Raw genomic sequence first — 13,750 nt, 5'->3', positions numbered from 1 at the left:
CCGCCAGCGGCTTGGGAGGCTGAGGCAGGAGGAATTGCAAGGAGGAGGCCAGCCTCAGCAACTGAGCAAAGTGCTTAGCAACTCAGGGAGACCCTGTCTCTAAATAAAATGCAGAATAGGGCTGGGGTCGAGGGCCCAGGACTCAATTCATGATGCTCAGGAAGTAAAAAGAGACAGAGAAGAAGAGTCTGGGGTCCCAGAATTCTCCTCAACGCCACGCCTCCAAAGACCTAACTTCCTCTCACTAGGCTCCGCCTCCTAAAGGGTCCCCCACCTTCCAACACCACCACGTTGGGGAACCAGCCTCACAACACAAGCTTTCGGGGGCCCTCAGATCTGGACTATCCCACAGAGAGGGCTCTGCTCAACAAGACAAAATATGGACCCCAAAGTGACCCACCTCCTGCCGATCTGCAATGAATACCGGGTTAATCCATGCAAGTGGATTAATCCACTTGCATGGATTCATCCACGGATCCGGCTCCACCTGTTATAACCCACTCATTTCACCTCTGAACTCTCCTGCATTGTCTCACGCATGAGGTTTTGACGGACACCTCGGACACCTCGCATCTAGGGCACAGCAGGGGTGCATATCGGGGGGGGCCCAGCACCCGCCCAGCAGGTCCAGGCCTCCTGCTGGAGCCCAAGGACAGCAAGAAAGGCAACCGGGGGTGGGGGGGTGGGGGGGGTGTCATCAGGACATGAATCCATTTCAGGGCAAATCCACCAGCCCGACCTGAGGTGCAGCCTGGGCTCCGTTGGATTCCCGATGGAAAATAACTCGCAGGTCCCCTGCCTTACAGGCAGACAGGGACTGGTCAGCAAAGGGCCATGAGGATGGCCACGGGCTGGTGCTAAAAAGGGAAAAATCACACCTCAGCATAAATGATTCGGGAGGATGAGGTGGAGGGTGGTTAGGGTTGCAGACTGTGCAATTCAGAGAACTAGGGCAGGATGGACCTCCCCGGTCCCAGGAAGCCCTCCAGTGATTCCCCTGGTGGGGAGAAAAGCCCCCAAGACACAGGACACATGCTGGGGGAGGGGGACAGGGGGGACAGGCGCCTCCTGCTGCCGGGGTCGTTTCCACATCATCTCAAGCCACTGGCTCTAAATCACAGGGTTGGCTGGGGGCGAGGGGGACGGTTTCTGGAGCCTTTAAAAAGCAGAAAGTGAATCACAAAAGGCAGGTTTGTGCCGGGGAGAGGGACGCGCTCTGCAATTATGTGTATTTGTCACGGTGGGTCGGCCGCCGCGGGAACAGAAGGTTTTCAAATGCCACATCACGGCCTGCGCGGAGCTGCCTTGGAGACGGGGACCCAAGGGGACAATTAATTCCAGGAGACAGTCCCCCGGGGGGTGGGTCTGGGAGGAGCAGGATCAGAGCACAAGGAGGAAGGGAGAGGAGGAGGAGGAGGAGGAGGAGGAGGCGCAGGTCCCCGGGAGCCGGGCAAGTGAAGCCCCAGGAGGAGGCGGGGACCGACGGGAGGCCCCGCCCCCAGGCTCAGACCCAAGGCCCGCCCACTCTGCCCGGCTGTCAATCAACCGCCTCTAGGGACCCAGCCTCAGGAACAGGGTTTCGAATCCCAGTTCAGGGCCCTTTAAAAAATCACTTTGAAGCCCTGAGGGGGGACAGACGGGGGCAGATGGTGGACACGAGGTCCAGGGGACAGTTCTATCAATGGCCCCCGGTGCTGACCCCACAGCTTCCTTCCCAGAAGCCCTGGACCTGCAGCCCTGCCTGGCCTCCGGGCACAGCCTCCACCAGCTTCCTCCCAAACCTCCTGTGACCTGCAGGGGACATGCAGGCGGGAAGTCCTGTCCCTGAGAGGAGCCAGGGGACCCTGAAGGGGGGACTTGTGGGACCCAGGGGGACCAGGATCCTTCCTCCAACCAGTTAGGTTCTGTCTCCAGGTTGCTTAGGGCCTCGCTAAATTGCCGAGGCTGGCCTCCAACTTGGGATCCTCCTGCCTCAGCCTCCGGAGCCGCTGGGACGCCAGGCGTGGCCACGGTACCTGCTACGTGTGCCCCAGACCTCCCCCTGGCGGGAGGAGGAAGGAGCACAACGTCCATCCGCCCAGCACAGCCACGCCCCCCACCCACGTTCCGCGCAGGACCGTTTTAGGCTGCAGAAGTCACGTGACGTCCATTTTGCACACGGGGCACTCAAATCTGAGGATCCTGCAGCCTCTGCACACGGGGCGAGGTGCCTGGCCCTGTGTGGTCGGGGACCCCGGGCAGCCTGGGGGCTCGGAAATGCTGCCTGCGTCTGAGCACAGGGACCAGCACAGAGAAGCCCATGGCGCAGCCCAGCGCAGCCCAGCAGGCTGGCCCCGTGCAGCCACTGACCCAGGCGGAACCCACCTGCCCTGAAGGTCGTCCAGGTTGAGCTCCCCGACGTAATGGGTGGCCGAGGACACGGTGACCACCCTGGCGCTGCAGCCCGGGGAGCCCGACTCCTTCAGCGTGTCCAGCAGGAGGTTGGTCAGCAGGAAGTGGCCCAGGTAGTTGACCCCCAAGTGCTCCTCGAATCCGTCCTTGGTCTGCCGCTGGGGGACCATCATCACGCCAGCTGGGGGGACAAGGATTCCGGGGGACAGTCAGATGGGCCGAGTGGCCCTTGGATGCTGGGGACTAGCCACCAAGTCTGAGCCTTCGTGTGTGGGTTTGGGACAAGGGACACTTTTTGCTTTGGGGGGATTGGGGGATGGAACCCAGGGGTGCTGACCCGCTGAGCCGCGTCCCCAGCCCTTTTAATTTTTTTATTTTTATTTAGCGACAGCGTCTTGCTGAGGCCGGCCTCCAACTTGCCATCCTCCTGCCTCAGCCTCCCGAGTGGCCTTTGCTGAACATACGATAAATACGGAGCCGGTTCTCCGCGAGGTGCGCCATGCGTGATTCTGGCATTTGATAAATGACCAAGGGAACTGACCCGTCCGCAGGCAGCAGAGCCGGGGAGAGAAAACGGGGGTCTATAAATATAAAATGCCACCCAAAGGGGACCCCAGCTCCCATGTGATCTGTTTAGGGTTTGCCAACGTTGGGTTGTTTCCTGGAGGCATTGAAAAGACTCAAAAGTAGAAACACCTGGGTTCTGGGAGGTCTTAGAAGTTTACTTCCAAGTGCTGGAGGCTGAGGCAGGAGGATGGCAAGTTGGAGGCCAGCCTCAGCAACTTAGCAAGGCCCTAAGCAACAGATAGGGATCCCCAGGCCTCACTGCGGGGCCAGGTCTGCAGAACCCAAGAGAGAGCCACCCGTGGGCATCTGGGCACCCCGCAGGGCTGGCCCCACAGCAGCATCGTTAGGATGTCATGAGATTTGGGATCCAACTCCTAGTGGGTCCCCAGGCACCACAGCCCAAGGGGACGCGGCTCAACATCCAGCACACCTGCTGCCAGGGCTGGAAAGGGCATTGGGGACACGGAGCCCTGACGTCCAACAGGCAGCCAGCCTCGGGGAAACCCTCCTGCCCCCACAGGGAGGTGCCGGCCATCACGTCAGCATCCCCGTCCACCTGGACGCGACTTACCGTTGTTCACCAGGACGTGCAGCGGGACGTTCTTCATCTTGAACTTGTGGACGAACTGCCGGATGGATGTCATGGAGCCCAGGTCACAGTACAAAAACTCGACTGGAGGGGAACAGAGACCCGGGGTTACCGCCTGCCTGCGCACCAGGCTCATTTATATGGGGAATGAGCTCTGGGTCGGGAAAACTCAGGAACAGTGAGACAGCCTTGTCCCAAGGTGACCCCCAGCGAGGGACACCCTCTTCTTCCTGAGCGTGGGAGAGAGAGGTGGGTTTGCCTGTGATTGACAGGTTGTGGACTGCACCATGTTGTGACCAGGGCGTGAGCATGCGAGGATTTGGGTACACCCGGGAGGACGGGGGACCCATCTGTGGGGACAGATGCCGAGGAACGATTTAAATTGGGAGAGGAAAGAAGAGGAGACTGGGTTCTGAGTGGACCCCAAGAGAAGAGTCTTAGGCCTGGGGGGGCGGGGCAGGGAATGGCCTCCTATTTGGGAGAGGTTTAAGGGCAAACTGGAAATTAACGTTGATGTTTCCAGGAGGGTCACATAAGGTGCAAGAGATTCTCCACACTCAGCGAAGAGAGCTGTGCATGCTCTAGGGACAGGAGCCATTTTTAAGAGACCCGTGGGGACGCAGGACACAGGGCACTCTTGCCACTTTGCAGGTCTCTAGAGCTGGGGATAGAACGACCGGTGGACCCAGCTGTGCGGCCCCCAGAGGGCAAAGCAACTGGATTTTCAACCTCTGGCAACGGTGTTTCCCCGGGGCAGAGTTTTATACCCAGCCAGAGTGGCCGGCAGCACCTTCCAGGTGGAGAAATCTCACGACGTCCAGCTCTGCAGCCGGGAGTGACAGGGTGACCTGTGTGTCAGGGTGCCCAGGAAGGGACAGGGGACGGGGAGGGCTGGAGGGGGTTTTGCATAATATGTTAATGAGGCTAAAAAATGCAAATTTGCAACTCGGAAAGAGGACCCCAAGAAGAACGTTCTATAATGACACTTTCCCGGTGGTTATTACCGCTAGGCTAAATCCACTTAAAAAAAAACACTGTGAAAATCTCCAGGAAAGAATATTTTTTTTTCCTAAGAAAATACTGATTAGCCAAAAAATCTAATCAAAGAAAAAAAAAACGGTTCTAATCAGACCCACAGACATAAGAGGAAACAGCAAAAGAATAATAAGAAAGACTGGCATTCGGGGGAGACACGGGGTGCTCACGGTGCTTAGCAAATTCCGTCAGGGTCGTAAGAAAGGAAGGGCAGCCGGGGGCGGTGGTGCCCGCCCGTCATCCCAGCAGCTCAGGAGGCTGAGGCAGGAGGATTGCAAGTGGGAGGCCAGCCTCTGCAACTTAGCAAGGCCCTAAGCAACCCAATGAGACCCTGTCTCCAAATAAAAAATTAAAAGGGCTGGGGATGTGGCTCAGTGGTTAAGCACCCCTGGGTTCCGTCCCCAGTACCCCCCAAAACAGAAAAAGAAATCCCAGGCAGCTGTCAGGGCCGGGCACCCGGTTCCCCAACAGACCCCCGGGTGGAGGAATATCACCCAGGTCACTCTGAGTGTCTGAAAAGTAGGATGAGAGCAGCTGAGGGCTTAGATCGCACAGAGGAGTCCACTGCAAGAGTCCAAGCGAGAGTTGAGGCCAAAATAGAGGCCAAAGCTGTTTTAAGAGAGAACACTGTTGAATGGAGGCCAGATTCCCATCCCTGGACATGGCCTAGGGGTCCGTCTGTAGGATGGAGAGGCCCTGGGGGATTTCACCCAACCTGCGTACATCCCAAGTCTAGGTGGTAAGGATGCCACCACCATCTCAGGAAATACAGGGACAGCTGAGGACCAGACAGGAATCCTGACCGGGAGGTGCTGGGAAGGACGTCCAGGTCCAGTGGATCAACAGCTGGACTCTGGGTCCACAGCTCACAAGAGCGTCCAGGAGGAAGGAGATCAACGTGAAACCCAAGCATCGCCCAGAAAACCCTCTCGAGGGGAGAGAAGTCTTTGCGGGTGAGAAGAACTTCGTCCAGAGAAAGGGCAGTTGCCGCGGAGCTAGAACAGTGACGGGCGGATGGGGCACGTCCGAGCCAGGGTGAGACCCAGGGAACCCGCCACCTGTTCAGACAGAGAGGACGACACTAGGAGAATGTTCTCTTGCTCCATTGGGACGACATTCTGGAACATTCTCCATGTCTTTTCATGGTCTTTTCTTTTCCATTCAAACAGTGTTATTCAATGCACATGGCGCCTCCATCCCAGGTCCATTCAAAGACTCAGTACTACTTAATGCATATGGCGGCTCCATCCCAGGCCCATTCAAAGACTCAGTACTACGTAATGCACATGGCGGCTCCATCCCAGGTCCATTCAAAGACTCAGTACTACGTAATGCATATGGCGGCTCCATCCCAGGTCCATTCAAAGACTCAGTACTACGTAATGCATATGGCGGCTCCATCCCAGGTCCATTCAAAGACTCAGTACTACGTAATGCATATGGCGGCTCCATCCCAGGTCCATTCAGACTCAGTACCATTCAATGCATATGGCGGCTCCATCCCAGGCCCATTCAAAGACTCAGTACTACGTAATACACATGGCGGCTCCATCCCAGGTCCATTCAGACTCAGTACTATGTAATGCATATGGCGGCTCCATCCAGGTCCATTCAAAGACTCAGTACCATTCAATGCATATGGCGGCTCCATCCCAGGTCCATTCAGACTCAGTACTACGTAATGCATATGGCGGCTCCATCCAGGTCCATTCAAAGACTCAGTACCATTCAATGCATATGGCGGCTCCATCCCAGGTCCATTAAGAAACTTAGTACTAGTTGGGCATTGTGGTACATGCCTGTAATCCCAGTGGCTTCGGAGACTGAGATAGGAGGATCGTGAGTTCAAAGCCAGCCTCAGTAAAAGCAAGGTGCTAAAGCAACTCAGGGAGACCCTGTCTCTAAATAAAATACAAAATAGGGCTGGGGATGGGACTCAGTGGTCGAGTGCCCCTGAGTTCAATCCCTGGTACCCTCCTCCCCCCAAAAAAGACTCAGTACTATTCAATGCATATGGCGGCTCCATCCCAGGTCCATTCAAAGACTCAGCACCATTCAATGCACATGGCGCTCAATCCCAGCTCCATTCAAAGACTCAGTACCATTCAATGCATATGGCGGCTCCATCCCAGGCCCATTCAAAGACTCAGTACTACTTAATGCATATGGTGGCTCCATCCCAGGTCCATTCAAAGACTCAGTACTACTTAATGCATATGGCGGCTCCATCCCAGGTCCATTCAAAGACTGAGTACTAGCTGGGCGCGGTGGTGCTGCCTGTCATCCCAGCTACTCGGGAATTTCCCTTTGGATCCCCGTCTACTTCCTCTCCTTACGTAAACTTCCAGGATGGGTCCAGACGGACGCCATCCCCTGTTGATGCTGGGCTTTTCCAATATGGAGAGGATAATGGAGCACCCTAAATCTCCCGGGATCTTAAATATTCTCAGGGCACCCTGGGAACCGGAGAATCCACCGCCTCCCTGGGACCCTCTGCTCTCCCTCGTGGGCCTCTCCGTCAGTCTTGGGGGCTGTCACCAAACTCCGCAGCCTGGGTCCTGCCCCTATTTGTGGCAAAGTCTGTCCTCGGAGGAGCCATCCATCCATCCATGAACTTGTCACGACGTGAATGGATTAATCCATTTCTGGACGCAGAGCCCTCGTGACCACATCCCACTTGGCGGTGTCACCTGGCTAAGAATGGAGCCCAGGGGGGGCTTCACCACGGAGCCCCCCTCCCCAGCCCTCTTAATATCTTATTTTGAGGCAGGATCTCACTAAGTTGCTAAGTTGTCGAGGCTGGCCTCCCACTTGCCATCCTCCTGCCTCAGCCTCCCGAGGGCCGGCATTACAGGTGGGCACCTCTCTGGGTCTGGTTCGCCCCTCCCTCCACCCACAGCTACGCTCCAGTGACGTCCAGTGACGGCTGGTTCTCGGCCGCCTCGCCAAGTTTTGCCCCGGAGGCTGTTCTGTGCACCGGGAAGGAAAAGCTGGACACCATGGTAAGGGGTGGGTCCTGTCCACAGCTGGACCCCAGGACCTGGGAGGGGGACCTGGTGTGGACACAGGGTCTCTGCAGAGGTCGTCAGTGCAGGGTCCTGAGATGGGCTCCTCCTGGGTCGGGGGGCCCTCGTGCAATGGCCGTGTCCTCCCAAGAGACAGAGGAGGGGACACAGATCTCAAAGGTGACTTCACAGAGGCACAGGTACAACTGCATCGTCCTGGATCCGGGTCCTTCCTCCGCTGCCCTGTCCATCACACAGCGAGCACCGCCCCTGATGAACGTCCCCAGCGAGTGACGAAGTGACGTCGAGAACAACAAGAACAAAACCAAAAAAAAGAAATTTGAAAACGAGGGTAAGGATCCGAGGGGCCAGCTCCGCGGCAGAGCAGCGGCCCTTCCACGGGTCTGCGTTGGTCTCCGAGCACCGTCATGGTCACCCCTTGGGACACCGACCCCCAAGGACGAGAGGATCTCAAGGGTGGGAGGGTTTCATCCCCTGGTCTGGGAGATACTTGTGCTTCGGGGTCCATGGGAAGGATGGACTCACGGTGGACAGCGGGTGGGCGGCCATTCCCCGCCTCCAAACTAGGTCCTGGGCCGAGGTCTGGGGACTCAATGTGGAACTGAGTTTGGAGAGAACCAGCATCAAATCTGCTCCAGCTGGACACAGCGCCCTCCTCACCAGGTCCTGGGGTCCAGAAGTGGACAGGACCTGCCTCTTACCATGGCGTCCAGCTCCCTCCAGGGCTCCAGGGGGCTCCTCCTGCCTGTCCAGCTCCTGGGCTCCAGCTGGCCCTGGGCTGGTGGCCCCTCACTGCAGTCCCTGCCTCCGTCTCCACGGGGCTCCTCCTCTGGGTCTGTGTCCCCTCCTCTGTCTCTTGGGAGGACACGGCCATTGCACGAGGGCCCCCTGACCCAGGAGGAGCCCATCCTCCACATGAGGTTCCCACCCGAGGTCCCATCCTGGTCAAGCAGGTCCAGCACGGGATTCCTTAGACCGTCACCATCCTCCAAAGTGACGGCGTGGTGACCAGAGGTGGCTCAGGGCCCACGTCCAAGATGAGAAAGCTCAGGCTCTAAACAGGAGCTTAGTGACCCGTTGGGTCAGAGCCTTGCCCCGGTCACTCACTGTGTCGTCAAAGCACAACCCACAACGGCATCTCGGAGTCACCTTTACCAGGCCACCGTCACCCTGGACCTTCACCGGAGGCCCCAGGGCTGCTTCTATTTGTAGCTCCTGGGCGGGAGGTCACCGTGGCTGGCGCTGACCGGCGAGCCCATCTGGCTGGCTCCTCTCTGCCTTTGGGGACAGTGTGGCCTTCCTTCCAAGTCCCCGAGCACAAAAATAGCTCCCAGGTCCACTCAGCAGCTGAGAGGCACATGAGCGGTTCAGGTCCTTCCCTGGGAACTCATGGACGCCCAGGCTGGACCCAGAAGGGACGCTGCCTCCCAGCTGGCCCTGGGGCTCCATGTGCCAGGTCAGCTCCTCCCCACGTCCATCCTGATGGCCACCCGGCAGATCGAGGACATCCTACTAGGACTATCCCACGAGTCCACTCCTTTCCATAGACACACACCGTTATGAAATCTGTCCCTCTGGGGGACAGTGACCCAGGCAGAGGGGACCCTGCTTCCCTGGAACATCTTTCTGCAAAACCCTCATTTCCTGTCACCGCTGACCCTTAGGACATTGGGTCAGAGGGAGGTGACCGGGAAGAGTGAATCCTCCTGAGATGGCACCGTCCTTTGCCTTCTGCAGACTGGACGGTTGTCCAGTCCCTCTGCGTAAGGGACACAATGAGCCATTGAGGATCGAACGCGTGCCCTCCGGGTCCGTGGCGGGTGCCCACCATCTTGTGGGCAAACGGGTGACTTTTCCACCACCCGGTTGTCCCGCCTGAGCCGCCCGCTGTCTGGCAACTGCTGTCAAAGCGTCTCCCCGAAACAGCACAAGTCCCTCCTCTGGTGACCTCCTCCATCTGCTCGTCACCCTCAGCCTAAGTCATCCGGAAGGACGTCCATCCCCGAGTCTAACCCCTTTGTCACTCCCTCCGAGGACAGACAGAGTCACACAGCGTCGGCTCAGTACCAACGTCTCTGTTGCATATCACGGGTACAAGGACAGCCCCTGACCCCAGGTGGACCGTGAGCTGCCCATGGGGTCCCCCGTCCTCATGGACCATTGTTCTGGTCAACGGGTGACCCCTCCTGCTTCCCCAGCTTCTCCAAGGGAGCGAGGGTCCCCACCAGTCCCTGCAGCAGAAGGATCTCGGAGTCGCACCTGCTGGACATGCCCCTGCTCTGGTGGAGGTCAGCTTTGGGCACAGGCTGTGTAGACGGTGGCTGGATCATGCAGGTGATGGGGGGGGGTGGAAAGGGATTATTCGGGTCCTGGTGAGACCCCTGCCGTGAGCAGACGCACCAAGGGCTGCTCAACAGGGCAAAGCGGCATCCGATGTCCTTCTCTGGACATCCATGAACTTCGAGCTAAAAAAAACCATTTTCTCTACACGTGAAGGGGTCTCGGGTATCTTATTAGAGCAACGGAAGGTGGACCAAGGGACCCACCAATTCCAAGCCCAATACCAGGCGTGGAACCAATTCCAGGTCCACCCAGAAAAGACGGGGACAAGGTCATCAGAAGGTTGGGGAATGGGCATCCTGGGGGGCTTGGCTCTCAGGTCCTGGAAGTGGACACGGAGCTAGGGGAAGAGCTGACCTGCACGCAAGGGCAATGTCACCCACCTTCTGGTTCCACGTGGGGTCAGTCCCTTGAGTCGTGCTGCCCGCTGGGGAGGGGCGGGTCTGTCTGTTCATTTTCGTTCACTGGAAAAAGTGGAGGCAGCCTCAGAAAAATGGCAGCCCGGAGGCCCTCCCAGATTTTAAAAAAAGGAGGCGGCAGATGTTGTGTGGGAAGAGGCACAGCCCAGATGGGGATCCAGCACGAGAAAGGGGCCAGATGTCACCAGCGGTATCACTTTCTCCCCCCTCGCGAGGAGAGAAAAGCAAGAGCCCTGGCAGGTACATTCTCACACAGCGAGGTGTTAGGAGAGGGGAGCCGACGGGAAATGTGTCATCTGCAGGGACGTCTCCGTGCGCGGAAGAGAACAGGGCGCTGTCACCAGGCGCTCAAATGCTCCCAGCTGCATCCAGAAAAATCAAGATACTTGGGTTTCTCTCCCAAGGACGCGAGATCCAAGGATGAAGACGCATCTGCCCTCTGCAGTCCGCGGCTGCGCTATTGCGGATGGCCAGGACATGGACGGACACTCAGCCAGTGTCCATTACTGGATGAGTGGATAAAGACAAGGGGGTACGGACACCCAGGGGAAGACAATTGAAGTTGATCTGCGGCTCGTGGTGTCCAAAGTCCAGTCCCTGGTGGCCGACTCCATGGCTCTGGCCCAAGGGGAGCAGAACAAGATGGCGGCAGGGCCTGGAGGAGGAGAGCAGCTCAGGACAGGGCACCAGGGGGCAGAGAGAGCTCTGTCACCAGGGACAGGACAGAGACCCCCAAGGCACAGCCCAGGGACCCCCTCCTCCAGCCACACCCCACCTGCTGCAGTCACCACCCAGTGAGTCCATCCAAGTGGATTAATCCACTATGAGTCTACACCTCTCCTAACCCAATTATTTCACCTCTGAATGTTCCTGCACCATCTCACACATGGGCATTTAGAGGAGAAGTTACGGAAATATCTTCCCGCTGCTATCAGGTGCCTTGACAGCTAGCGAGGCTGAGCCTGTGGCTGTCCCTGTGGACGGAGGGGGCAGCAGACACCACAAAACTTGAAGCGGGAAAAAAAAAAAATCCATTCGCATCCTTTGAGTAACGGGATCCAAGATGGCAGCCACCCCATGCTTGGACCATCTGGGACCACTGGGCACCCAGCCTTACACTGGAGTGTGGCCCCCAATACCTCGAAATACTTCCATTGGTTAACATTTTTAACCAGAATTACGAGGAATGGTGTTGACGATTCTCATAGAATGGGTGGACCCAGGAGCCATGTCAGTACCATCAAAATGGCGGAACTGCGTTACACCAGCGCTGTCCCGCGAGAGTAGGACACCCGATGACATCGAATGAAAACCAGGGACTCTCCGCGAAGGACAGGATGACAATGATCAATCCAGAAAGAAGAAATACAGACCCTTTCCATCCCTCACGCCCATTCGATAGAAGCCCAGTGGTAAACTGATGTCTCCTAGACCTCAGAACACTAGAGAAGGTCATCAGAAGGACGGGGAATTGCCCCCTGAGTATCTTGTCACCCCAGTGTCCTGTCCAAGAGAATGTCATCCATTCGTCTATTCTGTGTTGCTATAACACAATACCTGAAGACAGTACTCATAATGGAAAAAAGGGTTCTTAGCTCATACTTCTGAAGGTCCCTGAGCACCCACCCACCTCTGGTGGGGACCTACTGGCTACACCACCACATGGCAGATGGCATCGTGGTAGGGAATGACCACAAGGAGTGACAAAAGGCCCTAATTACCTCCCCAGGGCTCCATATCTTAAGGATTCCACCACGGGTCCATGGATCATCACGTCTGCAGCTCATGAAACACGCTAACCCACCACCCAGCCCCATCGGTGGGTCTCACGTGCTACTCAGCTTGGTATCATTGTACCCAAGACACATGACGAGATCTTTGACGAGGACAGGTCCCATTTTGGCCCTACACCTGAGGTGACACAGAACGTCATGGCAGAAGGGCTTGGGGGAGGAGAGCTGCTCAGCTCTTGGTAGCCGGAAAGATGAGAGGGGACAGAAAGAGGGGAGAGAGAGGGAAGCCAGGGACATGATATAGTCTCCCAAAAAGCCAGGGACAAGATATAGTCCCTAAGAGCATGCTCCCAGCGACCTACTTCCTCCATCTACAACCCACCGACCGCTGGTTTCCACCTTCTCCCAGTTGCTCATTCGAATTCTGAACCCATCAAACACACTGAGGAGGGGACAGCTCTCACCGTCCAATCATGTCACCTCTGAGCTTCCCCGGGCTGGCTAACCCGGGAGCTCTTTGGAGGACACCCAAAATGCCAACCATAACGGGGACCCAGTGTCAGGGGTACGTAGCGTGAGTCCTCCTCGTTCCAAACCCTGAAGAGAAAATCCATCCAAAAGGACGAGCTGTCATCCTTCCCGGAAATGTGACAGTGCTTGTCTGGGGACCCCTTTTGGGTCTCATCCCCGAGGGGAAGGATCCGTGGAGAGCGTCGGTCCCGGGACTTATCTCGCGGGCTTTGCGACTAAGCAGATCCTTGTGCCTCAGTAAGACGATAACTAAGCCCTAAATTCTGTGGGATTTTTCCTTCTCTGCACAAAATGACCAGAGTGCATGAAGCCATCGCCTAAATCCCCGGGACTCTGTTACATAATCACGTCTGTGAAATCCCTACAGAGCCGAGTGTCTCTTTTTTTTGGCAGCCACCAACGACATAACGTCCATGGCTCTAGGGAGACAGTCGGTTGCCCTCTTGAACCTCGGAGGAGGATTAGACGGACTCATATAGACCGCAGGGGGATTGGCGATTTGGTGGCTTTAGCTGTGGTTCTATTCTTAGCTCCCTTGATGGCTCGTAAAGCGCTAAATCTCTGGAGCTGGTCACTGCCCTCCAGGTCGGCCATGGCTTGCACACGTGGTCTCTGAAATGAGGGTCCTGGAGGTGCCCCCCTGCCAGGTTGTCAACTTGGGTCTGTTTCAAAATGGCGCCGGGGAATGGATGGCTCCCAGAGACTTGTTGGACCAGGACGGTGGTTTGAATATAGTTTGCTGGAAGATGGGCGGGATTGAGGTGGCGGGACCTTGAAGAGGTGGGAGTAATGGTGTCCCAAGGGACGGTGTCCGTCTCCTATGACGGAATTAGGTCTCAGGAGCGTGGGTTGCTGTCCAGGGAGGCTGTGCCGTGCACCACACTCCTAGTACCTCCTGAATGTGGTTGGTTACCGTCCTCCTTCTCCACCATATTGTAACGCAACTGGGTGGTCCCTACCTTCCTCCTTCTCCGCCATATTGTAACACAGCTGGGTGGCCCTTACCGCAGCCCGAGGAATGCCGTTGTGGCCTTCCAGCCATCAGAATCCTGGGGTCTACCTTTTTGCTTTCTACTTTACCCCGCCTCAGGTATTTTGTTACAGCAACACAAAATGGAT

At 56.9% G+C, this 13,750-nt stretch overlaps 1 protein-coding gene across 1 annotated transcript in view; it reads right to left on the bottom strand.

Moving 5' to 3' along the window:
• Dhrsx (dehydrogenase/reductase X-linked) overlaps nucleotides 1-13,750 on the bottom strand; it is a 30,354-nt gene that overhangs the window by 1,264 nt on the left and 15,340 nt on the right. Inside the window, exons 4-6 of the mRNA XM_077107780.1 lie at nucleotides 3,530-3,631; nucleotides 2,365-2,572; nucleotides 805-857 (exon numbers count right to left, since the gene is read on the bottom strand). Of these exons, the coding sequence (XP_076963895.1) occupies nucleotides 805-857; nucleotides 2,365-2,572; nucleotides 3,530-3,631 (363 nt within the window). The remainder of the gene's footprint in view (nucleotides 1-804; nucleotides 858-2,364; nucleotides 2,573-3,529; nucleotides 3,632-13,750) is intronic.

This window comes from Callospermophilus lateralis, chromosome Y, assembly GCF_048772815.1.
Source record: "Callospermophilus lateralis isolate mCalLat2 chromosome Y, mCalLat2.hap1, whole genome shotgun sequence".
Taxonomy (NCBI): Eukaryota; Metazoa; Chordata; class Mammalia; order Rodentia; family Sciuridae; genus Callospermophilus; species Callospermophilus lateralis.
This window is presented reverse-complemented; position numbering and strand designations above follow the sequence as displayed.